We start from the raw sequence: 15,323 nt of genomic DNA on the forward strand, positions 1-15,323 counted from the left end.
GCACAGCACCTGTTTCCCTAGGTCAGAGCTGTAAAGCCAGTGTCAGCCCTCGGCATGTTGTTTTGTGGGAAGAAAACTATTTACCCATCTGTGGCTCTGCGTACCTCCCTGCACAGTGGCACGTAAAAGACCTTAAAATGGTTGCCATCTGTTATCAGTATGTGAGCTTGGCCTTAATGGTATGAATTACTCACTACAGAAAGGATTTCCCAAACACATTTTTTAAATGTATCTGGTTTCTCAAAGAAAGTTTATATTTGCAAAACAAAGTTTTAGAATCTATTCTGCATTCGTTGTCGCTAAAAAAGAAATTATGCAACAAGCAAAATCCTTTTACATTCTACATTTTATTAATTTATCTTTAATCCAAATATATAATCCACTGTAATCCGATTTGGCAAGCTATTCATATTGTTTCTTAGAGGGCCTGCAGCCTCTTGTTACATGATTCTGTGAAATCCGGCCTCATCACAGAGGGAGCACAATAGCGTTGATGCACAAATTTTGGGTCTTTTAGAAAACAATAGGGCCTGAAACTAAATTGTTTTAGCAAGCAGACAATGCCTATTGCATCTGTTTCCCCAAAGTCAGTTTTGATGAAAAGTGTTTATGTACAACTGGAATGTACCTTTAGCAGAAATCTTTAATTTCCTAAATTAACCTCTCAGCTAAATGGATTTTAACCGCTTGCCGACCGCCGCCAGTAGATATACGTCGGCAGAACGGCATGGCTGTGCAAAGCAGCGTACAGGTTGCGAGCTCTGTGACTGTGCCCGTGGGACCCGCGGACTCAATGTCCGCCAGTATCCCACGATCGTGTCACAGAGCTCCAGAACAGGAGATGCTTGTGTAAAAACAAGGCATTTCCCTGTTCTGCCTTGTGACAGGACACTGATCTACTGCTCCCTGTCATCGGGAGCAGAGATCAATGTTGTGTCACTGGTAGCCCAGCCCCCTCACCGTTAGAATCACTCCCTAGGACACACTTAACCCCTTCCTTGCCCCCTACTGGTTAACCCCTTTCCTGTCAGTGTCATTTACACAGTAATCAGTGCATTTGTATAGCACTGGTCGCTGTATAATTGACAATGGCCCCAAAATAGCGTCAAAAGTGTCCGGTGTGTCCGCCATAATGTCACAGTCATGATAAAGATTACTAATAAAAAAAAGTTAATAATAAAAATGCCATAAAACGATCCCCTATTTTGTAGACACTATGGGCCAGATCCACAAAAGGGATACGCAGGCGTATCTGCTGATACGCCGTCGTATCCCTGTTTCTATCTATGCGGCTGATTCATAGAATCAGTTACGCATAGATATTCCTAAGATCCGGCAGGTGTAATAGTTTTACACTGTCGGATCTTAGGATGCAGTACCGCGGCCGCCGCTGGGGGCATTTCTCGTCGAAATTCCGCGTCGGGTATGCAAATTAGCACTTAAGGAGATCCACAAAGGTTTTTCCCTTCGTTAAGTCTCCGTAAGTGTTAGTTTGCCGTCGCAAAATTAGGGCTGTTTTTACAAAGTGTAAACTTAGTACACCATGTAAAAGTAGACCCTTCGTCGCTGTCAAATTGTTTTTTAAATTTTTTTTTTCCCGCCGCACTCTTTTTTACCCGTCGCGATTCACAAAACTCGGCGCAATGTAACGTAACGCAAAGCACGTTGGAAAAATAGCGTCGGGAGCATGCGCAGTACGTCCGGCGCGGGAGTGCGCCTAATTTAAATGGGACTCGCCCCATTAGATTGGGCGCGCCTTGCGCCGGACAGATTTAAGTTACACAGCTGCAAATTTCTAGGTAAGTGCTTTGTGGATCGGGCACTTAGGTAGAAATTTTGCGGCGGTGTAACTTAAATCGGAACATTAAGTTAAGCCCGCTGGTTGTGGATCTGGCCCTATAACTTTTGCACAAACCAATCAATATACGCTTATTGCGATTTTTTTACCAAAAATATGTAGAAGAATACTTTAGAATCGGCCTAAACTGAGGGGGAAAAAAATAAAACTTTTTTGGGGGTATTTATTATAGCAAAAAGTAAAAAAAATTCTCATTTGCATTGTCACTACTTGCATGAAGTACCCCATCAGTAACCATCTGCCTACAGGTGTATGCTTCCTTGTGAAGTGACATGCAGGTGCACAGCTCAAGGCCAACTGCTCTATTCCCTGGGTAACTATAAGGGCAAGGAGGTTGTAGCTTGCACCTTGGACATCCACCAGTTTCTAGGCAAAGGCCTAGGTTTTCCTGTGCATGATTCGGCTTGTAAAACCTTGTAGTATCACTGTTGCTTTCCCTCTGATACAGTAATGCTCGGATTGATTCTTAGGTATTCCACCTCTTCCCATAAATATTGAAAAAATAGAAATGGTGCCTAAGAGAGGTTTGATCATACCTGCACATTTGACTACCCTCCAGTCTCGACAAACATTTCCCTGGCAAAGTATGGCATGGTGATACATTAGGAATGCTATCATATTTTTAGGTTGAGGTGCTTTAGAATAAATTGATGTAACAAAATGTTTAAATGGAAATGTATGATCGTTGTCTATATTTTTTTTCCATATTTACTATGTTCTGGACTAAAAAAAATTGAAAATTAAAAAAATATTGCATATTAATATTATGTAACTTTCTCTTCTTTTACATGGTTTTCACTTTCTGTTAACTACTAATGGTAAAAAGCCTATTGTTTACCGAAAACAATAGCTTAAGCTGACATCTGACAAGCTCACAATGGCTCAGCCCAAGGTTTTAGTTAGATAAACCATCGGGCCTTTTTTTGCTGTGCTTTTTCCTTAACTAACTTATAATCCTCATGTATTTCATTTTTATATGTATAAGAAAGCTTGTACCACAGCCCAATTTTTTTTTTTTATTAACTTGATTCCAGACATTGGCATTAATTCCCATTGATTTATAGAAATAAATTGAGTTGCCAAGTGTGATGCCGTGGCTTGTGCTCATATGAAACCAATGTAAAGTATATATAGATTGATGTTATCATCCCCAAAGGCAGTTAATGTTGGCTATTTACTATCAAGGTCCATCATCAGGCAGCTTCAGATGCTAGACCAGACTACTTCCCTTGTGATCCCAGATGAATAGCCAAACAGATAGGCTGCACTCTTTTGGTTTATTGACTACACTAATCCTAAACAAAAAAAATGCATATCTATGTTAATCTACATCTAAATGTGTGAAATACTGGGTTCCGAGTTGAATAGAATTTCAGATGAATGATTACTCACCAGAAGTCAGATGCCATTTTTGCATCATTTAGAGCAGGGATCTCCAAACGATGGCCCTCCAGTTGTTTAGGAACTAAAATTCCCACCATGCCTAGTTAAGTCTGTGAATGTCAGAGTTGAACAATGCACCATGGGGCGTTTAGTTCCGCAACAGCTTCGGGGCCGTAGTTTGGAGGCCGTAGTTTGGAGATCCCTGATTTAGAGTAAGCTCCTACTTCATGAAGCATTCAGTAGACTTTATGCTCTTAGAATACAGCCAAAAAAGGGACAGCCGACACGTTTCACACTAGTTAAGTGCTTAGTCATGGCTAAGCACTGAACTAGTGTGAAACGCATCGGCTGTCCCTTTTTTGGCTGTATTCTGTGATGCATGTCCATTTTTACCAATAAAGACAACTTTTGAAGTTCCTTTGGAGTGCGGCTGTCCATCCCTCTTGAAATTCCACATCTTCCAGTGTAGTCACACACAGATCAATCCATCTTCTGCCTCTCAATTTGTAACCTGCCAGTGTAAAAGGCCATCACAGTCTTCAAAGTTTAGCCCCCATGACGCATCTTACCCAGTAAACTACAGATGTAAATGGCCATCAAGTCACCCCTAGCTCTGTTCCTCTACTGACTCTCACTCTCGTCTCACTCTCGCCTCTCGCCTTGAGGCGATTAAGTTCGCATTTGTAGCGCTATACATGTTACTCACTCACTCTGGGACCTACACATGTGAAATTCGCAGTCACAGTCTCTCATAGATCAGTTTCCTTGCTACTATTTACCCTATGACCTAGAACAGTGTTTCTCAACTCCAGTCCTCGGGGCGCACCAACAGGTCATGTTTTCAGGATTTCCCTCAGATCAAACTGCTGTGGTAATTACTAAGGCAGTGAAACTGATAAAATCACCTGTGCACAATAATGGAAAGCCTGAAAACAAGACCTGTTGGTGCGCCCCGAGGACTGGAGTTGAGAAACACTGACCTAGAAGACCACTACACAGACCACTGCAGAAAGAAAGACTTAGTAAATGCTTCTTTGTATCTTCATCAGTCTGGGTGACATAATTCTCACAGAACAAACCTCCAATATACCTGACTACATATCAAGAGCTGATTTGTAATGATAAAAGGTTACATTTAAAAAAACATATCTATCTATAGTGACATGTCAGAAATTAATTTGTGCAGGCTTGTAAAGTTACCGGTATGTCTGCTTTAAGATGAGCCGCATGAAATAAGCACAGCAGGTAACAGACATAAGAACCATTTTGGAGACTTTGCAAAATGCCATTTTTAAAAGAATGAACATCTGCTACGCCATCCAACAGCTTGAAGGAAGTGCCTACAGGGCACGCTGTGTGCAGTTTTAGCTGCCAAAGCAGAGACTAGATAAACTTGTCCTATGGTTTTCATTCAGGTTTTATAACAGACATAAATTGCCAAAAGAAGTAGAAAATATAGAGATCATATTAAGTAATGATGTTACAACCAGAGTTAGCACTTGAACTCATTAACAATTTGATACCTCGTAAAATTTTATTACATCAGTATTATTGGAAATTATCACATTATGTCTTCTCTATGAATTAATATAATTAATATTACTGATATAATAGTTTTTTTCCCTATGTAGTTAGACTTCCACAGTCTGAGTATAAAAATTCAGAGAGATGTAATAGAGGCTAAAATAAAAAATACAAAAGGTGATTCAAACCATTGCTTAATTTTATAGAATTATGTTAATTACTTTTACTAATGACCTGTGCCAAATGTAGATTTATTTATGCCTTCCTAACCATGTAAATGGCAACTACAATGGTTTTGGATCAATTTTATTTTAATTATTTTACTATATGTGCATGTTTACTGTATACTATTTTTTTTTAGATATGTAGACAAACTTAATTTTATAATTAAACCATTCATATATGAAAAAGGATTTATAGAGCACTGTGGGTTATCCAAAAAGACAGACACATTTTTTTTTATTGTTTCATTTATTTAGTCCTTATCAGAATAAATTATTAAAATACCGTACATACCTGTTAAAACAGTGCTAAATCCTTTAAAAATGTAGGGAGATAGAGCTTTTCTGCCAAAGAGACAAGTGCAAGGAATTTGTTTTCAGGCAGTATGGTGATTTTTCACATTAAGTTAACTCCTCCCTTTACGTTTTAGATCACAATAATATTGTCAGGCGGAATAGCCATATTCTGAGTTGAGTTTTCCATCCATTGTTTCATCAAGTACAAAAAACACTGCTGATTGTTCTTTTGAAAACTGTAGCACTAACAAATAATGAAGACATTTCTGCTTTTTGGATCTAGTTGCTTGGAATTAGTTGTTCAAAACAAGTGACCTAGAAGGATACAAGTATAAACCTCTTTAGAGTGATGCTTTAAATCTTTTCTTTTTAATTTTATATAGAACAGTTTTCATTTACAAATATGGTGGACATTGTTGCCATTGAGTATTATGTGTAGCGGTACACCCATAGGGCCTGCTAAGAAATGTGGCCCACCTGTTACCCTCCCTGGCCTGGCATTCGCTTCCCAGACACCCCAAGACAATGAGCAGTCCGTTGCTTTGTTTTTTGTTGTTTTATTGGAGGAATTCAACTTGAATGGGGTATGGGAAATATGGGACCCCCAATATAATTATAGCAAAGTTGTTGGTGACAATTACAGTATGTACACCCTTTGTACACTCCCTCAAACTCCTCCTGCACACCTCTTGCTTTCAGACTATTGCTCTCTATCTCTCTCTAGGAGCAGCTAGCACATGGTTAGGCCTGACACTGGCTCAGCCTTAGGAATTGCCCTCTGCAGGCAGGCACCATGGGTCCCTATAATGTAGCAGAAAATATGTTCTCTGGCATTCCTCTCCAGTTCTCCCGACTGCACATGTCACTCACCAGCCCTCCTGGCTGCGACCTGTGGTTCCCTCCTGAAGACTTGCCTGGCAGTACTAGCTCATGCTGGCATCTCTGACTCCTCCTGTGCCTCCTGTGGAGATCCTTTATGCTTTATTGGAGGGCTCTGTCCTGCACCCAAGTCCCAGGCCCAAGGTCACCCCCCCTAGACTGGGGAGCTCCAAGGCCCTGGCAGCCTAGCACTCCATCCTCAGTTCTTCCACCCGACTACTACTCCCCGGCTGGACTGAACCTGGGTATTTCAAGGATGCCTGCCCCCTGCCAATCCTATTTGGGATTGGTAAGGGCTCCCTGAGACACCCCAGGCAGCTCAACCTCTCTTCCCCTCCTCTTCTTCTAGAATCCTCCAGAAAAAATAAGGAGATGACAGTGGAGTCTGTGAGTCACAGTTACTGTTTTGAGCCACTCCCAGCCCACACAGATCAATACAAACAGGCCTAACTTCTAGCTAGGCCTGCCTAAATTTACCTGTACTACAACAATCCTCACTTCTAGCACCTACCTAGATAGAGGGTGCTACATATATATATATATATATATATATATATATATATATATATATATATATATATATTTAAAGATAGCGCAGCAGAAGCTGTTTACCTACAGACCCTTGGTCATGTATGGCACCCATCTAAACTGAGCTGGCAGGGAGAGGGGTGAGGCACATATGAGATCAGGGGTTGTTCCTCGGAACAACAGGTATGTTGTAAGTGAGCAGTTAAATTGAAACCCTAGACGAATAACTAAATATACAGTGAATCACACACACATCTATTGTAATGTACAACCAAGCAAGTGATGCACCTTATTCCAAGTCCAGAAATCAAACCTGTGTCACCTCTCTACCTGCAACCTGCTCATTACACAATAAGTCAGCAAAATCACCCTGTCCAAAGAGAAGAAAAAAGTCCTGGAAAAAAAGTATAATTATCTTGACTTGTGTCACAATAATGCCTAGCGAAAAAGACAAACCCATAGGCATGTAAAACAGTAAACATACTGTGGGAAATGTATCAACACTGGAGCAGACAAAATCTGTGCAAGGCAACCAGTCAGCTTCTAGAAATTTCAGACCTGGAACTGCCGGTGTTAATGCTGTTCCCTTCGTTTATATTATATCCTCAGGCTGCAATTGACCCTCTTAGAACAGCAATGCCCAGGGTGTGCTTAACCTAAGGGCATTTATATTCATGTTTATGAATGTAATAATATTCTATAGGACTCTATTTGTTAATAAACTAATGGAATTTTTCTTTTTCTGTAGGTTATGTGTTGGTTAAGAAAACATATGGACTTATATTTGACAAACCTCCAGCTTGGGGCATCTCTGACAGAGAATGAGGAATTGCTTTACAAACACAAACAACTTCTCCCAAATGCCACGGTGAGAGAACAATGAAACTTTTTTTCTTTTATACACACACATAGCCAGATTCACAGAAAGTTACGCCGGCGTATCAGTAGATACGCCGTCGTAACTCGTAATCGACGCCGTCGCAAATTTAAGCGTATTCTGGAAACCAGATATGCTTAAATTAGGCTAAGATACGAGCGGCGTAAGTCTCCTACGCCGTCGTATCTTAGGGTGCATATTTACGCTGGCCGCTAGGTGGCGCTTCCGTTGAGTTCGGCGTAGAATATGCAAATGACTAGATACGCCGATTCACAAACGTACGTGCGCCCGTCGCAATTAGTTACGCCGTTTACGTTAGAGATACGCCGGCGTAAAGATAAAGCTGTTCTCTAGGTGGCACAACCCATGCAAAGTATGGACGTCGGAACAAGCGTATCTTTTTACGTAGTTTGCGTAAGTCGTACGCGAATAGGGCTGTGTGTAAATTACGTTCACGTCACAGGCATTGAGCCGACGTATCTTTGGGCGTAAATACAACGTGATACTGAGCATGCACGCGCATGCGCCGTTCGTTCGGCCATGCATCTACATGGGGTCAAGCCTCATTTAAATACAACACGCCCCTACAGCCTACTTTGAATTACGCGCGCTTACGCCGGCCCATTTACACTACACCGCCGTAATTTAGGAGGCAAGTGCTTTGTGAATACAGCACTTGCCTCTCTAAGTTGCGGAAGCGTAGCGTAAATACGGTACGCTACGCCCGCACAACGGAGATCGGCCGTACCTGACTCTAGGCCACAGAGTCATATCTAGCATGCACCAGTTAATTACCTGGGAGTGATTGCATGGTTCTAAAATGACATCTAATGTGTTTGTTAATATATCAAATAGCTTGTGTGAGGATTGGATTCACACAGTAACACAGGGGATTTGTTAGTTTTGTGGAATCACTTGACCATTTAAAACCTAACTCCAGGTTTTCATTTCACAAATAGTTTTCTTGGACCAAGTTGCCCAAAACATATTTCCATTATTAACATGTGTGCCCGCTGTAAGCACTGTATAAACTGTATGTAGAATCAGCTACATACAGTATACAGCGCTGTGTTTCGGTAGCGGTACATGGACTTCCCATTTAATTCCCAGAATAAAATCAAGTTGGACTAAGCACTAATCGGCTGTTCACAGGACGCCATGTTATTTTTATTAAAGAATACAAGGTGTCCTCTGGCTGAGGTAGAGAATGTGACATCATGAGCCCTCCTCTCCACCTCACCCTTACTATTGGGACAGATTTCAGTAATTTTCTTGAGAGGTTCTTGCAGTTAGCAAATACACCGTTTGTGAAAGGTAAGAAGTATTGTATTACATTTTGTAGGAACACGTAACGAACATATAGTGGGATTTTCTGAAATGTAATTCTAAAAAGGGAAATACACTTTACAGTTTACGGTTTACAGTCTACGGCATCACTGGGCATCTCCTTCCCAAGACACCCCTCTTATTCCTGTTTAGTTATGATTTCCCTGGACATACACACCCAGGAAACCCATGTTGTCCAATTGCCCAATGCGTGGACCTATGCCTTTGAGCAACCCGCATACAAAAGGTTTGGACATCCTCTTGCCCACCTACAATTGCCACCAGGGCTGGACTGGCCATAGGGACTACAGGGAGTTTCCCGGTGGGCCGATGGCTCAGTGGGCCGTTTTTTAAAACAGAGATGCTGCTTGGAGGACTTTTTTTAAGGCCCTGGCAGCACCCCAGTGTGAAAGCACTCAGGCTTTCACACTGGGACTGCAGCGGAAGCGTTTTTCAGTCGCTTTACAGGCGCCCAAAAGCGCCTAAAAAATGCCTCAGTGTAAAAAGGGGTCCTACACTCACCCCCTCTCTTTTACACTCACTCTCTTTTTCTTACACTCACCCCCTCTCACCCCCTTTCCTTCCTCCCTCTCTCTCTCTCATTCCCCTCTCTCTCACCCTCTCATGATATACAATACCGGATGTAGGGGCCTTTTGGTGGGCTTGATTTTTCGGGGGGGGGGGGGGGGGGGGGGGGGGCAGCATTTTATTGAATTAAAGTGGGCCGGTCTGGATGAAGTCCATGGCCAAATTTTTGTCCCAGTCCAGCCCTGATTGCCACAGTTAAGAAGGACCTTGCAAAAATCATCCACCAGGAGAAACTGGACAATGAATGCAAAATGCAAAACTATGAAACTACAAACAAATTCTTTACCAGGTGACATTCCTACATTGAGCATATGTTCTCTCCTATGGAAATTAAGTCTTAAATGCAATCTTTCCAATACACAGATTGGTACCTGAGAGCAAATCTGATCAACTCCCTGGACAAATTGAAAGTCAAGCCCCCTGGAAATCCATGATTCATTCTGCCAGATTACAAGTTCTGACTGATGGATCACTTTATCCTCTTAAAATTGAGTTATTATGAATCGCCCCTATCTCTCCCTCTCTCACTTAATTGTTTCCTTATCTATTGATGCTAGGCTTATAACTGTGGCCATGACTCTAGCCTCAGTAACACTTTTCTTTGGTTATAGATGTTCCTCTGTAATCTTCTTTTGGTGAAAGTCATCCATACTACATCTTATGCTGCATACACACGATAGGTTAGTCTGATGAAAACGGTCTGATGGACCGTTTTCATCAGACCAAACCGATCGTGTGTGGGCCCCATCGGTTATTTATCCATGGGTTAAAAAAATAGGAACTTGTTTTAAAATTATCTGATGGATAAAAAACCTATAGAAAAAAAACGATCGTCTGTGGGTACGTCCATCGGTTAAAAATCCATGCATTCTCAGAATCAAATCGACGCATGCTCTGAAGCATTGAACTTCATTTTTTTCAGCACGTCGTTGTGTTTTACGTCACCGCGTTCTGACATGATCGTTTTTTTAACTGATGGTGTGTAGGCACGACTGATCATCAGTCAGCTTCATTGGATAACTGATGGAAAAATCCATCAGACCGTTTTCATCAGACTTTTTATCGTGTGTACAGGGCATTAGTTTTCTCTTCACATTCCATGCGAGAAAACTTCACAACCACTTTGCAGGAATGTTTTGCGTATTCTATACATTGTATTTCCTATTTCTAAGGCATCTTATGATGCTCACCTGTATCTCCTTGTTATTATTCTTTGATACTGTTGAACAAATTCTATTTACTCTCATTGTACAGTTTTTTCTAGTTCAAAAGCTACATAAACAATTTTGAAAGAAAAAAAAATCCTGGAAGCCGATTGGTTACTATGCAGAGCTGCGCCAGATTCTGTGTGCACCAGTTTTAGTAAATCTCCCCCACTCAGTTGGACATAAGATACCAGTGACTTTTGGTACAAACATGCCATCCTGATTAAGCTTTGCATGGTGTCACTCAGAATTGAAAATGAAAGCCCAATTTTAGTTAAAACCTTTTTTTTTTCTTTTTTTTTTTCCGTTTAAAATAAATTTATTGAAGAGCAGTACAGTACACGTTATTGCCGTCAGCACATTCTGGGGCCAGTATTAAATACGTACAATGCTTGTCAAAGTATTCATGTCAGATAAACAACCATCTTTAGAGGAAAAAAAAAAAAAACCCAGGTCACCCACCCACTTCGTATGCTAACAATTACATAAAAGCAGGTATCCCCTATAAGTGCACTTAATTCTATTGCCAGTCCCGACACCCCCTATGGGCACAAACTGTGTCGGGGACAGGCTAATTCGATAAATTCAGGAGATACATTCTTAAACACAGAACTCATCTCGCGGCTCCAGAATAACAGAAACCTCCAGAGTCGGTCGAGAGCTCTAAAGTGAGGAGATTAATACTAGGATCTAGTAGTTCTTTCCTCCTCGGAGAATCCTAACGATACCTACCGAGGCATACAGAAGCTCCTGTGGTCCTAGAGCTGTATGAGCATCAAGTTCTAGCTAAAGCAGACCGAGGTACAGTGACTGCTATCAAACGTTGTATTAGTGAGAACAACAGAAATAAATAATATATATAAAAAAAAAAGATAGCCTAAAGATATAGGAGCAGAAAAAGAGAAAAGGAGAAGAAGGATATTGCCAGCTACAGACTGTAAACAACTGTAGAATTCGCCTAAGGTTCCAGCGTGAGGGATATACCAATATGTCTAGCCCAGGGCTCCCAAATCGCCTCAAATAGATTAGTAGTGTTTAGAATTGAGCTAATCATTTTCTCTTGGTTCATGATCCAAGATATTTTCCTCTTGGCCGCCGAGACAGATACCGTAGGTTGTTTCCATGCCCCAGCTAAAGTAGTTTTTGCCCCTAAGAGCATAAAATCAATCAGTTTTTGAGTAATTTTGGGGGCTTGTGGGATGCGGACACCAAGCAACGCTATCTGTGGGGACTTCACCACCGGGAAGCCTGTTACTTTTCTGAGGAGGTGAAAGATTTTATTCCAAAATCCTCAAATTTTTGGACACTCCCACCAAATATGTAGCATGGAGCCCTGGGCTTGACAAAACCTTTTTTTTTTCATTAGCAAAGTATCCCTTGTGCTACTGACTGCAGTTTTAGTTTGTTTATTGTATTTTCTTATCTATTACAGGTACTTATATAGCTCCGTCAATTTACGTATAAAGTAAAACCTTGGTTTGCAAGCATAATTCGTTTCCAGAAACATGCTTGTAATCCAAAGCACTTGTATATCAAAACATTTGTTTTACAGGGTATAAAAGAGAAGAGATACGCCTCTAAGTGTAGCAATAAGTTGCTAAATGTTGTACCTTCATTAAATTTAACCATATTGCTACACTTAGAGGCTCCTCTCTTCTTTTTATACTCAGCTGCTCTTATATCAAGACAGCACTTGTATATCAAGGCAAAATTTATTAAAACATTTTGCTTGTCTTGCAAAATGCTCTCAAACAAAGTTACTCTCAAACCAAGGTTTTACTGTACAGATCCCTAACTCACATTCATTCATACACATAGTAGGGCCAATTTAGACAGGAGCCAATTAACCTACCAGTAAACATGTGCACTGCCGAAAAATATATTTGTTTTTAGTTTGATTCAATTTTTTTGGGGGGGGTCATTCAATATAAAAAAAAAAAAATGTAAGTAATATTGCGCTTGTGTTGGGTAAGTGTAGAGCAGCAACATGTATTGTGAGATGCACAAAACAATATATAAATATAAAAGGTAATTTGCGCTGAAAAAGAATAAAGTACAAAAAATGTGACAAAAGAGAGGGGTCAATAAAGTTCACAAACGCACAAAGGCTAAGATCACATCGTCCAATGGCTATGGAAAATATAAACTCCTGCGGTAATGCATGAAAAGGAAACTGGAAAGGTGAAACCTCCACCTTAATAGAGCCACGTCACACAGGTTAAGATGTACTTTTACCGAAACACCAGTACCCTCTTATTACGGAAGGTCAAGTCAGCTTTAGTACATCCACCTTTGGCAAGGTCCAAGGGAAAGCAGCAGTGATGGTGTATACTCCACATAAAATTCCAACAGACTTGGACTCTGGTTATCTGGACATTACAGCCATGACTCAAATAAAACTAAAAGAGCTCCAATAGTGTAAAACCTTCTTAAGGGAGTTTATTGGGCTAAAAGCCATAATTGCATATTTCAAACAAAGTAAGGCAAAAAAGCAACAAAGAGCAGCAGATACAAGAGTGCGATGACAGGTATGTGTTCTTCCGCCTGACTGGTTTCGTCACGAGGGGACTTCTTCCAGAACTAAATAAATTGCACATGTCTACCTACCAGCATGTCTTTGGAGTGTGGGAGGAAACCAGCATACCCAGAGGAAATCCACACAGTTGAAATCATCTGTCCTCTGATCCCCCCATACCTGTACCTGTAATCGCCTGCTGCTGCAGGATTTAAAATGAGCATTGGACTTGTCACAAGCACTCATCAACAGTGCCAACTACAGTATGTCCACCCTTTCCACTCCCTCTTTTAATCAGATTAGCTGTACTTTATATAAATAAAGTCCCCTTTCCTCCATACATAGAGTATTTTTCATTACAGAAAGTGATAGTAAGGCTTCTGCATGGAGGAGGAGGGCAGAAATGACAAGTAGACAACTCTTGACGAGTTCTTGTGAGGGATTGATACATTTATGATTGATTCAGAAAAAGCACAAAACACATTATGAGCCTAATAGAATATGTGGCAAAAATATGTCAAATAAATAATTATTAGTTTAGTAGATCAGAAAGCACTTTATCTGTAAGCCATTACATGATATCTTTATATTGCATCCAAATAACATTTCAATTAAAGCCAACCATTCGGTCTTACCAGACAAAGGATCGGTACAGTGTACGATATAGTCATACTATTTCTCTCTGTAGCAACTAGTAGATTTTATATTCTCTTCTTCATAATAAAACACAAAAGAACCATCTCTAAGCAGCCAATAGTAATGAATAAAAAAAAGGATAGAGTCTCAGGTCAAGATCAAAGCTGACTATGAATTGGAAGGTCATTTAAAGTGATTCTAAAGGCAGAAGGAATTTTATCCTAATATATTCTATGCATTGATGTAAAAAAAACTTCTATGCGCAGCTCCCCCTCCCCCCCAGCCCCACCTTATACTTACCTGAGCACCATCTCGATCCAGCGATGTGCATGAGAGCAGCGGCTCTCCTGGGTCTCTGTCTCCTCATTGGCTCACACAGCAGAAGGAACAATTGGCTCTTGCTGCTATTGAGCAAATTAGGGGATAGCATGGGGGGGGGGGGGATTCCAAGCTGTGTTCTGTGTATGAAAGTACATTGTCCATTCACAGGAGCACAGTTTTGAAGCAAGCCTGGTCCAGTACCCCCAGAGAAAGCAACTTGCTACTGGGGGCACACGACAGAGGGGAGAAGCCAAATGCATTAGCCGGGGACACAAAAAGAAGAGGATCTGCACTGTGCAGATAAATAGCAGTAAATAGTAGGTAAATATAAATTCATTTTTGTTTAGATTTCTGTAAAAAAAAATATATATATTCTTCACGTTTAAGTAACGTGATTGTAAGGTCTTTTTTTGTCAATTAAAATAACAAACATGATAGACTTACCTGCTCTGTTGCAGTGGATTTGCACAGAGCAGCACGGATCCTCCTCTTCTCGGGTCCCTCTTCTGTGATCCTGGCCCCTCCCTCCTGTTGAGTGCCCCACAGCAAGCAGCTTGCTATGGGGACACCAAGCCCAGTCACAGCTCCCTGTGTCCACTCAGACATGAAGCTGTGGCCTGGTCCACCCCATCTCTCACCTGATTGGCTGACTGACTTTGATTGACAGCAGTGGGAGCCAATGGCACCGCTGCTGTGTCTCAGCCAATCAGGCAGGAGAGTCTTGGGCAGCTGAGACACTTGTAGACTTTGCTGGACAGAGATAGGGCAAAGGTAAGTATTTAGGGGGCTGAGGGGGGCTACTGCACACAAAATACTTTTTATCTTAATGTATAGAATGCATTAAGGTAAAAACCTTCTGACTTTACAACTCCTTTAAAACTCCCCATCAGGTAATTTGTTTTGCTGTGGTGTTGGGGGGACTTCACTTCCTATCATAGAGAAGCAACAGGAAAAGTGAAGAAATCGCCTAGATAGCTATTACTGGAATGGGTGACCCCAATGGAAGACTCCCCTAACCTTTTTATTCTGGTAAAAACTCTAAAAATTGGAATTTTCTACACTTTCTGTCCTGGTGGCATTGTCACCAAGCCAAATAAAGGGGTAGAGCTGTAAAACTTGGTAGAAGTACTAATCCTTCTCTACTCTATCCAAAAAAAAAAAAAAA

The 15,323-nt window shown here is 41.0% G+C and overlaps 1 protein-coding gene across 2 annotated transcripts in view; it reads left to right on the forward strand.

Annotated features, from left to right (window-relative positions):
* Nucleotides 1–15,323, forward strand: part of CCDC141 (coiled-coil domain containing 141) — a 193,874-nt gene that overhangs the window by 70,016 nt on the left and 108,535 nt on the right. For both annotated transcript variants that reach the window (XM_040357655.1, XM_040357654.1), the window contains exon 6: nt 7,439–7,558. In XM_040357655.1, coding sequence (XP_040213589.1) covers nt 7,439–7,558 — 120 coding nt within the window. The remainder of the gene's footprint in view (nt 1–7,438; nt 7,559–15,323) is intronic.

The sequence above is a fragment of the Rana temporaria genome, chromosome 6 (genome assembly GCF_905171775.1).
Source record: "Rana temporaria chromosome 6, aRanTem1.1, whole genome shotgun sequence".
Taxonomy (NCBI): domain Eukaryota; kingdom Metazoa; phylum Chordata; class Amphibia; order Anura; family Ranidae; genus Rana; species Rana temporaria.